General features: G+C 43.2%; 1 protein-coding gene across 1 annotated transcript in view; it reads left to right on the top strand.

The window, feature by feature from the left end:
* The first annotated feature begins 776 nt into the window (after nt 1-776).
* The window catches only part of LOC130917338 (protein Smaug homolog 2), a 43,075-nt gene continuing 31,207 nt past the window's right edge, over nt 777-12,644 (top strand). Inside the window, exons 1-4 of the mRNA XM_057838644.1 lie at nt 777-1,057; nt 5,916-6,397; nt 9,145-9,621; nt 9,702-9,938. Coding sequence (XP_057694627.1) covers nt 6,202-6,397; nt 9,145-9,621; nt 9,702-9,938 — 910 coding nt within the window. The 5' untranslated portion in view covers nt 777-1,057; nt 5,916-6,201. The remainder of the gene's footprint in view (nt 1,058-5,915; nt 6,398-9,144; nt 9,622-9,701; nt 9,939-12,644) is intronic.

Here is a 12,644-nt window from a genome sequence, read left to right as displayed (position 1 = left end):
TACAGGAGGATATTTCAACGTATCGTCCTCCTCAAGTTCGAGAAATTCACACAGATTAATGTTATGCTAACTCTGATGCAGGTCGGACTTTCAGTAGACAAATTAGTGGTGTGTTCCCCACCTCTAGAACATTGACGTCTTTTTACATGACTTACAGTGGCTGCTGCTAGAGGAAAAAACTTCTAATATCCCTCGTCTTAGAAGAGGGTGGAGGCAGCATGTTGTATTTCTGTTGGGCTGTGAATGCATGTGTGTGTGTGTGTGTAGGTGGGTGGGTCAAGTCATCAGCCAATCAAATGTGCATTTGAGGGGGGAAAATTGGACTGGCACATTCAGCAAGTGAAATTGGGTCATTGTAAGTCTGAACATAAAGTACAGTAATTCACTTAACAATGTTTGGGTAATTTATATTCTTATAACATATGGGAAGACAATCTAAATTACTGTAGATATACCCATCTATATCTAACCGCCTGAACTCATTATATAATGCAAATAAGGTTGCTTAAAAGTTGATGGGGACAATTTCAGCATTCTGAAAAGTTGGTAGTGTTATGTCCCTTCCATCCCTATGCAAACCAACGCTCTTGAGCCTACAGTAGATTGCGACTGAATTACATCTAATTCAGTTATTTATTTTATGAAAGCCCATTCAAAACGTTACACAACTGGAATTCCAGTACATCCGCCTGTAATAACACTTTTTTTTTTCTCGACATTTGGCTTGTCAGCATTACGTACCGTCCAGACGCATGACGTCACATGCGTGACGTTCATGTACGTCATAGGCAACTAAAAAAAAATCCTAGTACATTTCTCACCAGGCGCCCAATCTTGCCTTGTAATAAAAACCTTTTTTGTACATGCATTTTTTTTGTTACTTTGAACGGACCGGAGCCACAGCGGGAATATCTTTGAAATGGACGCACCTACGAAGGACGATCGGAATGGTGGCCTACATTATTGAGCGCAAACTCGCTATGCTACGAGGCTAGCATTTAGCTGCTGAGAGCTAACTTAGCTTTAGCTCGCTGAAAGCGCTGACAAAGCGACAAAGGTAAACAACTTTGTGTCTTCTTCACGTAAGTGTATTTAATAACAGCACGGTTGTCTCGTGGAATTTACTCAACGTCGCCCTGTTGTCGTTCAAGTGTTTTCAGGGAGGAACATGAGTATTGACAGCGACAACGAAAAACAATACAAATCCCCCTCCCGTTGCTAACAAGGCCGACTTTGCTCGCGCCTGGTCAGCTCATTCCAATATTATAATGTCGCCTATAAGTGTCTTTGCTCGAAAGTGACAATTACCGGGAGCAAAATGTTGACTGAAGCCACCGGGGGCATGCTTATTCCCAATATATAGCTCATAATGTTACAGGTGCTAGCGCTTGTAATGATGGTGAGTTTTTGACACTCTCCACTACTGTTGCCGGTCACCCTGTTGCAAATGTATAGACCTACTATGATTTAATGCAGGGGTCCCCAAACTTTTTGCTTTGAGGGCCACATAACTTTTCCATTCTCTGATGAGGGCCCGGGGTCAGTTTGTAGCAGAAAAAGTGTGACAATTGCAGGAGTGCCTAAATGTAAAAAATTATTGTTTTTCGAAAAGCCACAATCAAGTAACCCTTTCTGGATTCTTCACGGAACAAAAGTAAATAGAATAATATAATATAATATAATAATAACACTATTAATTATATAGGTAATAACCAAATAACCCTCTCTGGGTTCCTCACAAACAAAAGCCAGGAAATAAATAACACTATTGGGGGGGGAAAAATGTTCAGGGGACTGAACCAAATGTGGAGGCGGGCCGTATTGTGCCCGCGGGCCGTAGTTTGGGGACCCCTGATTTAATAGATGTCAAGACAACAATTTACTTTTTTAAAAGTACAGACACAGCAATGATGACTATCTTGGCACCTTAAAATTAAAATTCAATCAAATTGATTGGCTTTGTTGTCAGCATTCATCTAAGAGGTATAATCAGAAATAACTTGTATTTGATACAGTAATAACAGATACAGCTGGGTTAGGTCACATCAAAACAAGTACAAACAAAAATGCAATAACTTGTATTTGATACAGTAATAACAGATACAGCTGGGTTAGGTCACATCAAAACAAGTAAAAACAAAAATGCTGCTAAAAGCCTTAAACTTGTGTACCCACTTTGACTTCATGGGCTGTGTTCTATGAGATATCCAAGGTTATTATATTTTAACCTTTTACCTTTTTTATGTGAGAGCATTTAGTCCGGTCTACCATGGAATTCAACAACAACAACTAAAATTGAGAGGCCCTGTTGCAAAAATCCCCCAAAATAATAAGCCCACAGATGCTCATGACATAAAAAAATATTGATGTGTTGGAGCATGTCATCTTTTCCTCCTGAATTTTGTACAGTTGGCTTGCTATTGTCATCATTACTAAACCTACTAGTATAACACTAGGGTTTCCTCCAGAAAACTTGAGAAGCCTGGTGTTCAAGAAGCTCACTTGTGTGGCCCACCATGTGTTTTTGGGGAAAAATTTAAGTTGACAGGAATTTTGACATTATGATTATTATGTGTTATTATTTGCCATTTATTACCAATACTTAATCGTAAAAATAAAAAGGAACAGTCTTGGTGTGTCGTCATATCAACCATCTGAGCCTTCAACCGTATTACACGATGTACTGGTAGTTAAAATACTGTTAATATGTATACTTTTTATTCCGTATTTTTCGCACTAGCTTCAATTTTCCCAAATGTCAACAGTGAGTCTTATAATCCGATGCGCCTTATACTAGTCCTTCTCCAAAAATTAGCATGTTGTGCTAAAGTTCATTATTTTCTGTAATGTACTGATAAACATTAGACTTTCATATGTTTTAGATTCATTGCATACAACTGAAGTAGTTCAAGCCTTTTAATGTTTTAATATTGAGGATTTTGGCAAAAAAGTCAGGAAAAAACAAAAATCCTATCTAAAAAAAATTAGCATTTCATCCGCCCAATACAAAAAAGTGTTTTTAATACAAGAAAAGTCAACCTTCTCAATACTTGGTCGGGAATCCTTTTGCAGAAATTACTGCTTCACTGCCGCGTGGCATGGAGGCAATCAGCCTGTGGCACTGCTGAGGTGTTATGGAGGCCCAGGATGCTTTGATAGCGGCCTAAAGCTCATCCACAGTGTTGGGTCTGGTGTCTCTCTACTTCCTCTTCACAATATCCCACAGATTCTCTTTGGGGTTCAGGTCAGCAGAGTTGGCAGGCCAATTGAGCACAGTAATGCCACGGTCAGTAAACCATTTACCAGTGGTTTTGGCACCGTGAGCAGGTGCCAGGTCATGCTGAAAAATGAACTCTTCATCTCCATAAAGCCTTTTAGCAGATGGAAGCATGAAGTGCTCATAAATCTCCTGATAGCTAGCTGCATTGACCCTGCCCTAGACCCACACCAGCAGCTGACATGGCACCCGAGACCATCACTGACTGTGGGTACTTGACACTGGACTTCAAGCATTTTGGCAATTCCTTCTCCCCAGTCTTCCTCCAAACTCTGGCACCTGGATTTCCGAATGACATGCAAAATTTGATTTCATCTGAAAAAAGTACTTTGGACCACTGAGCAACAGTCCAGTGCTGCTTCTCTGTAGTCCAGGTCAGGCGCTTCTGCCACTGTTTCAGGTTCAAAAGTGGCTTGACCTGGGGAATGCGGCACCTGTAGCCCATTTCCAGGTTTCTGTCGGTCCCTCAAGGTCTGGAATCGGCCCTTCTCCACAATCTTTCTCAGGGTGCGGTCACTTCTTCTGGTTGTGCAGCGTTTCCTGCCGCACTTTTTCCTTCCCACAGACTTCCCACTGAGGTGCCTTGATACAGCACTATAGGAACAGCCTATTTGCTCACAAATTTCTTTCTGTGTCTTAGCCTCTTGCTTGAGGGTGTCAATGATGGCCTTCTGGACAGTAGTCAGGTCGACAGTCTTGCCCATGATTGCGGTTTTGAGTAATGAACCAGGCTGGGAGTTTATTAAAGCCTCAGGAATCTTTTGCAGGGGTTTTGAGTAGGGCTGTCCCAAACGACTAATTTTCTCCCGATTAGTCAGCCGACTATTTTTACGATTAGTCGACTAATCTAATTATTTATTTATTTATTTATTTATTTATTTATTTATTTATTTATTTTTTTACCAATTTAGCAATGAAATTTTTGTTGACGCTTATCAATTCACAAAAAACATATTGGAACACTCAAATTATTTATTAAAGTACAAATAAACACGTAAATAACAATAATAAATCACAAATAAACAATGAGTTCAAATGCTGATAGAATTAACTAGTGTAGCATCCCGATTGAAAAGATGGTCTCTTAAACTGATGGTTTACAACTTTTATTCCATCCTTGATGTAAACACACTGTAAGAGCTACGGTGCACACAAATAAAGCAACACAATTAGAAATTAACAAAAACTTTTCACCTTTTTCCTTTTAAACCTTATTTATATATCAATGAATTGCCTATATGAATTGCCTTTACCTTAATTTATTACCTTATCATTGACAATCTCTCCCTTGAGTGCAATTACTGTATATACTGTATATATTTATGACCTTTTAACCTTATATAATTTTCTATACCATAAAATAAACCATAACATGAAATAAACCTTTCAATTAGCATTAAGAACAATACTAATAGCACTTATAGGCCCATTGTCAATGAAACATTATTATTTAGTAAGGCGACAGCACCCTCTGGTGTACAAAAAATGAAAGAAAAAAAATTACAAACTGCGTGAAGGCGCTTGAGGTGTTTATTCACGGCCGACTTGCAGCCAAGCTTGGCATTGAAGAGACAGGACAGAAGAGTGTACTCTCCTTTGTTTCTTTGAAATAAGGCAATGTTTTGGACACTCTGGTGCGCTTTTTTTGGCTTTGTGCCGCTTTCCCCGCTTGCAAACAGAGCATCCGACATTCTAACTTTCCACGCATATATTTTTTTAACCCTTCATTAACCGTCGACGGGATGTTGTGCTCGTCGACGGATTTACGTCATCGATGACGTCGACTATGTCGACTAGTCGGGACAGCTCTAGTTTTGAGTTAATTCGTTGATTCAGATGATTAGTTTAGCAGCTTCTTTAGAGTACCTTTTCATGGTATGCTAATATTTTGAGTTAGGGATTTTTGGTTTTTCTTGACTTTTTTTGCCAAAATCATCAATATTAAAACAATAAAAATCTTGAACTACTTCAGTTGTGTGCAATGAATCTAAAACATATGAAAGTCTAATGTTTATCAGTACATTACAGAAAATAATGAACTTGATCACAATATGCAAATTTTTTGAGAAGAGCTACTAAATTGATCAATATTTGTTAATCATGATTTGATATTCCATTTATCGACGCGGCATCTAATGAATGCATAACGCAACAACAAACACTACTACCACTAGTACTGCGCCTTATAACGTGGTGCACCCCGTATATGAAAACAGTTTTAAAATAGGCCATTCATTGAAGGTGCGCCTTATACTGTGATGTGTCTTGTAGTGTGAAAAATATGGTACTTTCTTTTGTAGCACTATTTAGCCTTGCTGGGGGGGACCCTGGTGGCCCGCCAGCCATTTAAAGCCTTATAAACCCAAAACACATTGCTTTCTATTGTTTCCAATTTTGAAAATAGTTCGGAGCAATGGTTAGTAAATCAGCTTCACTGTCGACAGGTTTGGATTTGAAATCTTAATTCACCTTCTTGACAAAGCTTGTTTTGTGCTGGGCTAGGGATTGACTTTACCAGTATGAAAACTGTTTAATTGAATGCAGGACTTATCAAAAACTCAAATGTTTCATTGAACTAGAATGCTAACAATTTATCTTTCTGTGATTTTTTAAAATTTATTTATTTATTTTTTTATAGCAAATGTGATCCTGAGCATGCAAAAGTGACTCTACAATCTGTCTGGATTCCTCCTGTTGGGAACACTTTACAAGGAGACCCCTGAAACGGTCCACACATTGAACGTTCAGGATTTTCCGTCATGTTTTAGCTGCGCTTCAACCATGTGAGGGTTTCTGAATTGGCATCTGGGGAGAAGACTGACCCTGTCTTTCCCTGAAAAGTGTGCTTCCCCACCCTATTGCTCCCCCACACCCCACCCTATCCAAACATTCCAAATCTCCTTGCCTAAAAAAGGAGACGCGCCATGATGTTCAGAGACCAGGTAGGTATCCTCACGGACTGGTTCAAGGGCTGGAACGAGTGCGAACAGACCGTAGCACTGTTGTCCCTCCTCAAGAGGGTATCCCGAACGCAAGCTCGTTTTTTACACATATGCCTTGAGCACTGGTTGGCGGACTGCACGGAGATCCACATTCTGGAAGCAGAGGCCAACAATGCAGGTAGATGAGCAGGTATTTCAATAATGGTATACAGTGGAACCTCTGAAGTAAAACAGTGGGATGATGGTGAACCTCTAGGTTGATATTCAAATATTGCGTTCCGTTATAAACTCTTCACTGCACAGAATAATTTGTAATAATAGCAATTTAATAATTAATAATACTCCTGTGTTTGTCTTAAACAAGTACTAGTGTGCTACTACAATCGGAAGGCCGTCACAAAGAATGTTCATGCCTACAGGTAACACTGAGTTCCAAATTAATTTATCAGGTGCAGTACAAAAAAATATACAAAATCGGGATCTAAGATTGATGCGTATTCATTAGAGATCGACCGATATGGTTTCTTCAGGACCGATACCAATTATTGGCAGTTAGAAGGGCTGATGATCGATTTTTGGAGCCCATATTCATTTGCAATAAAAGTGTAAAAATTGGCGTGAAAAAACTGAACAGTGCAAACTCTAAAATTCATTAAAATCCAAAAGCTTTGAGGGCCTTAAAAAGGTGTAAAGGTGCAATGCAAGTGTAACTCCATTTACCATTACCATTTAACCAATCAAAGGACGGGGTGAATACTAGTGCAGGAGACAGCAGGTAGTAGAGAGAGGCGCGCTGCATCTAAGCCGAAATAACCCAGTTCTAAATTGTATTTTTCACATCAGCCGGTCGGATTAAAAAAACAAAACAAAACAAAAACCAGATACCGATATACGTCAAATTTCCAAATATTGGCGCCAATAATCAGCCCGGCCGATATCGGGTCACTTCACTGCTGGAGCGTATCCCAGTTTACTTTGGGTGAAAAGCGGACTATACCTTAAAGTGCATGTGACACGAAAAAGCATGTTTATTTCATAATACACGCGGTATTTTATGCTCCTGAATGATATGGACCGCTTGGATGTGTGTGGAAGCGATCGCTATATTTATTTAGTTTTTTGAATCCTGCGCCATGAAAATGAGTGACTTCCGGCTTCGGTCTTGCATTGAGGAGGAGGGCGCTGTGACGTGTATGGTAGAAGGCGTCCTCTTCACTATACAGCGTACTGTTGTGTATGAGGAAGAAGGATTCAGCTGATTTTGCGGATTAATACGTTTATTTTTCGCATCACGCCAGCCAAACAGCTGCAGAAAAATCATTCTCTATGAGGGAGAGGCATATGCGCCTTTTTGGAGTTTCAAAAGGTTCCCATTCACCGTGGATATTGGCCAAAACAAGCCCGACTACTGTGGGACCATTGGACTTACGAGGAAGTGAGTAAACATCTTGTTTAGTATTATGTCAAATATTAATACAGCTATTACAAAGTAAACACTACAGACTTTCTTTAAATAAAGGACTACTTACGTTTGATCATTGATAGGCATGTAAAAAGCTCTCCTCATGCACATTAGCAGCACGTTAGCTGCACAACAACTGCAGCCACCCTCCTCCGGGGAACGAACTGTAAATTGCTCTCCGCCGGGCGGTTTGCCGATCCGCGAAGACAGTCGACAACCCAGTCGTCATGTCAAATAATCCAGGCTAGTTATGTGTGATTTTCCGCTTCGAAGACTTTGAAACATCACTCGGTTCGGGTTAGCATGTCGGCTAGCTGTCACGCCTTTTGGTTTTTTTACATTCTCCGAAGCCGGGGAAGGGAAATGACATATGTCCGATTTAGGTGTCATAAAATATCGTTCGGGAGGTGCGACAGTAAAGGTGAAGTCGACAGTTTTGACCATTATGGAGTAATTCTGCCATGTCGTCCTGAATAAATGCATTTTTATTATTTCATATTCCATTTAGCACAAGACTGTTATTTGTCATTACCATGCCATTTATTTAACAATTGGGGTAAATACTTGGATAAAAAGCATATCCTGTAAAAATATTGAAGTAAAGAGACAGAAACAATGACATTTTGCAGCTCTCTTCGTCGCGTTTTCCTCGTTGTGAATAGTTCCCCCTCGACGGGCTGACTGGTCCTTCTCAAGCCATTTATATAGCTATTGGGGAAAAATACTTGTATAAAAAGAATATCCTGTAAAAATATTGGAGTAGAGAGACTGAAACAATGACATTTTGCGGCTCTCTTAGTCGCGTTTTCCTCGTTCTGAATAATTCCCCCTCAATGGGCTGAATAGTAAAACCGATGAGCCCAGTCTGCCGCTGACGTCATCCACCTGTTGGGAACGCTAAAGCCCTATAATGGTAGGCGTGGCTAACCGGCAGATTAAAAGACTAATTTCTCGTCATCTGCGCTTTGCTAAATTGTTGTATATAGTCGAATCGTCTCAAAATATGATTCTAATTCACATAATAATGCCATTTAAGACTTTTTTTTTTTCCTCCTGTCGTATGCTCTTTAAACTCGTCACCAGTCAGTCATAGCGCATACACAGAGACAGAGATCCATTCGCACTCCTAATCACACCACCACTGAGTGGGAATCGATTCCAAGCTGCCTGCGCCAAAGTCAGGGGAATGTACCACTACACCATTTGGACTTTCCAGAGATTATACCTACCAAACTTTATTGTGGTCCATTCACAAATAATGGAAGAAATGCTAAAAAATATTTTACAGACCCCAAACAGATGCAACAGCAGTGACTTGACAGGCCTTCAGCCTATAAAAAAGTCAGAAAATGGGCACTTAATAAGTATGCTGAAGTCTCTGCTTCTTTGGAGATTCCACTGTGTATCCAAATTGTTGGGAGTAGAAACATAATAAAGACCGATTGAATGTCATCTGTCCTCAGCCATAGTCAGCCAGTGGCACCAGGAGCCTAAAGAGAAAGTGGTATCCTTGCTCTTATCCCATCTGCCTTTGCTGCAGCCCCGTAACAGCGAGGCCAAATGTGAGTACATGAAGCTGCTGCAGAAGGTGTTGAGTCACACCATTGAGAGTAGCTTGTTTGTGGAGGAGAGCAGACAGCTACTGTCCTACGCACTCATCCACCCTGCCACCACGCTGGAGGACCGCACGTCCTTGGCTATGTGGCTTAACCATTTGGAGGAGCACCTCTCCGGCGGCTATACGCCATCCACACGGGCGCCCCCGAGCCCGTACCACCCCCGTCAAGGCTCAGACGAATGGCCCAACCCTGCCGAGGCCCTGGAGCCTGGTCACGCCTGGCACGAAAAGTCCCCCTCATCAAGCACGTCTCCTGCAGGCCAGAACGGGCACATAGCTTTTCCTGGTGGATTGTCCTCTCCTGTCAACAGCAATAACACAGGTTTATTTTTAACCCATCCTGTCAAAACTGGATAAAACACAAGAGTTCTATTTTATTTACAAACCTCTATACATTCCCAGGACTGGGCGGGCAGATGCAGCCAAGCCCTCTGAAGAAGTCAATCATCCCCTCGAGTCCGCAGGGATGTGGCTCTGAGTGGCTCAGTCAGGATGACACGGGGAATAGGCAGAATTTCCACCCGACAGACCACGCTCCCCTTTCCCCGCAAAGCAGCGTGGCTTCCTCGGGCAGTGAACAAACAGAAGAGCAGGGTTCGGCACGCAACACCTTCCAGGAGGACGGCAGCGGCATGAAAGGTAGGACTATTTTTATCGTGTGCCAAATTCAGTTATTTAACACTTTAAAGGGCAACTTACAGTGTATCACAAAAGTGAGTACACCCCTCGCATTTCTGCAGATATTTATATCTTTTCATGGGACAACACTGACAAAATGACACTTTGACACAGTGAAAAGTAGTCTGTGTGCAGCTTATATAATAGAGTAAATTTATTTTCCCATCAAAATAACACAAAATATAGCCATTAATATCCAAACCCCTGGCAACAAAAGTGGGTACACCCCTTAGGAACTACATACATCCCTAAATGTCCAAATTCAGTACTGCTTGTCATTTTCCCTCCAAAATGTCATGTGACTCGTTACAGGAGTGCTGTCAGCATTGCTGCAGAGACTGAAGAGTTGGGGGGGTCATTCCCACCACCATGCTTGACTGTAGGCATGACACACTTATCTTCGTACTCCTCACCTGGTCGCCGCCAAACATGCTTGAGACTAGGGCTGTCCCAAACGACTAATTTTCTCCCGATTAGTCAGCCGACTATTTTTACGATTAGTCGACTAATCTAATAATTATTATTATTTTTTTTAAACTAATTTAGCAATGAAATTTTTGTTGACGCTTATCAATTAAAAAAAAAACATATTGGAACACTCAAATCATTTATTAAAGTACAAATAAACACGTAAATAACAATAATAAATCACAAATAAACAATGAGTTCAAATGCTGATAGAATTAACTAGTGTAGCATCCCGATTGAAAAGATGGTCTCTTAAACTAATGGTTTACAACTTTTATTCCATCCTTGATGTAAACACACCGTAAGAGCTACGGTGCACATAAATAAAGCAACACAATTAGAAATTAACAAAAACTTTTCACCTTTTTCCTTTTAAACCTTATTTATCCATCCATCCATTATCTTCCGCTTGTTCCGGGGTCGGGTCGCGGGGGCAGCAGCTTTAACAGGGAAGCCCAGACTTCCCTCTCCCCAGCCACTTCAACCAGCTCCTCCGGCGGGATCCCAAGGCGTTCCCAGGCCAGCCGAGAGACATAGTCTCTCCAGCGTGTCCTGGGTCGTCCCCGGGGCCTCCCGCCGGTGGGACATGCCCGGAACACCTCTCCAGGGAGGCGTCCGGGAGGCATCCGAACCAGATGCCCGAGCCACCTCAGCTGGCTCCTCTCTACGCGGAGGAGTAGCGGCTCGACGCCGAGTCCCTCCCGGATGACCGAGCTTCTCACCCTATCTCTAAGGGAGAGCCCGGACACCCTGCGGAGGAAACTCATTTCGGCCGCTTGTATCCGGGATCTTGTTCTTTCGGTCACGACCCAAAGCTCGTGACCATAGGTGAGGGTAGGAACGTAGATCGACTGGTAAATCGAGAGCTTTGCCTTTCGGCTCAGCTCCTTCTTCACCACTACGGACCGGTGCAGCGTCCGCATTACTGCAGACGCTGCACCGATTCGCCTGTCGATCTCCCGCTCCCTCCTACCGTCACTCGTGAACAAGACCCCAAGATACTTGAACTCCTCCACTTGGGGCAGGATCTCATCCCCGACCCGGAGAGGGCACTCCACCCTTTTCCGACTGAGGACCATGGTCTCGGATTTGGAGGTGCTGATCTTCATCCCAACCGCTTCACACTCAGCTGCGAACCGCTCCAGTGAGAGTTGGAGGTCACGGCTTGATGAAGCCAACAGCACTAAATCATCTGCAAAAAGCAGAGATTCAATGCTGAGGTCACCAAACCGGACCCCCTCAACGCTTCGGCTGCGCCTAGAAATTCTGTCCATAAAAGTTATGAACAAAATCGGTGACAAAGGGCAGCCTTGGCGGAGTCCAACCCTCACTGGGAACGAATTCGACTTACTGCCGGCAATGCGGACCAGACTCTGACACCGGTCGTACAGGGACCGAACAGCCCTTACCAAGGGGCTCGGTACCCCGTACTCCCGGAGCACCCTCCACAGGATTCCCCTAGGCACACGGTCGAACGCCTTCTCCAAATCCACAAAACACATGTAGACTGGTTGGGCGAACTCCCATGCACCCTCGAGGACCCTGCTGAGGGTGTAGAGCTGGTCCACTGTTCCACGGCCGGGACGAAAACCACACTGCTCCTCCTGAATCCGAGATTCGACTTCCCGACGGACCCTCCTCTCCAGCACCCCTGAATAGACTTTACCGGGGAGGCTGAGGAGTGTGATTCCTCTATAATTGGAACACACCCTCCGGTCCCCCTTTTTAAAAAGGGGGACCACCACCCCGGTCTGCCAATCCAGAGGCACTGTCCCCGATGTCCACGCGATGTTGTAGAGGCGTGTCAGCCATGACAGCCCTACAACATCCAGAGCCTTTAGGAACTCCGGGCGGATCTCATCCACCCCCGGGGCCTTGCCACCGAGGAGCTTACCAACCGCCTCAGTGACTTCAACCCCAGAGATCGAAGAGCCCACCTCAGAGTCCCCAGACTCTGCTTCCTCAAAGGAAGGCGTGTCGGTGGAATTGAGGAGGGCTTCGAAGTATTCTCTCCACCGACTCACGACGTCCCGAGTCGAGGTCAGCAGTACACCATCTTCACTATACACAGTGTTAATAGTGCACTGCTTTCCCCTCCTCAGACGCCGGATGGTGGACCAGAATTTCCTCGAAGCCATCCGGAAGTCGTTTTCCATGGCCTCACCGAACTCCTCCCATGTCCGAGTTTTTGCCTCGGCA

The sequence above is a fragment of the Corythoichthys intestinalis genome, chromosome 6 (assembly GCF_030265065.1).
Source record: "Corythoichthys intestinalis isolate RoL2023-P3 chromosome 6, ASM3026506v1, whole genome shotgun sequence".
In the NCBI taxonomy this organism is placed as follows: Eukaryota; Metazoa; Chordata; class Actinopteri; order Syngnathiformes; family Syngnathidae; genus Corythoichthys; species Corythoichthys intestinalis.
The sequence above is the reverse complement of the archived record's forward strand: the minus strand, read 5'-3'. Positions and strand labels throughout refer to the sequence as shown.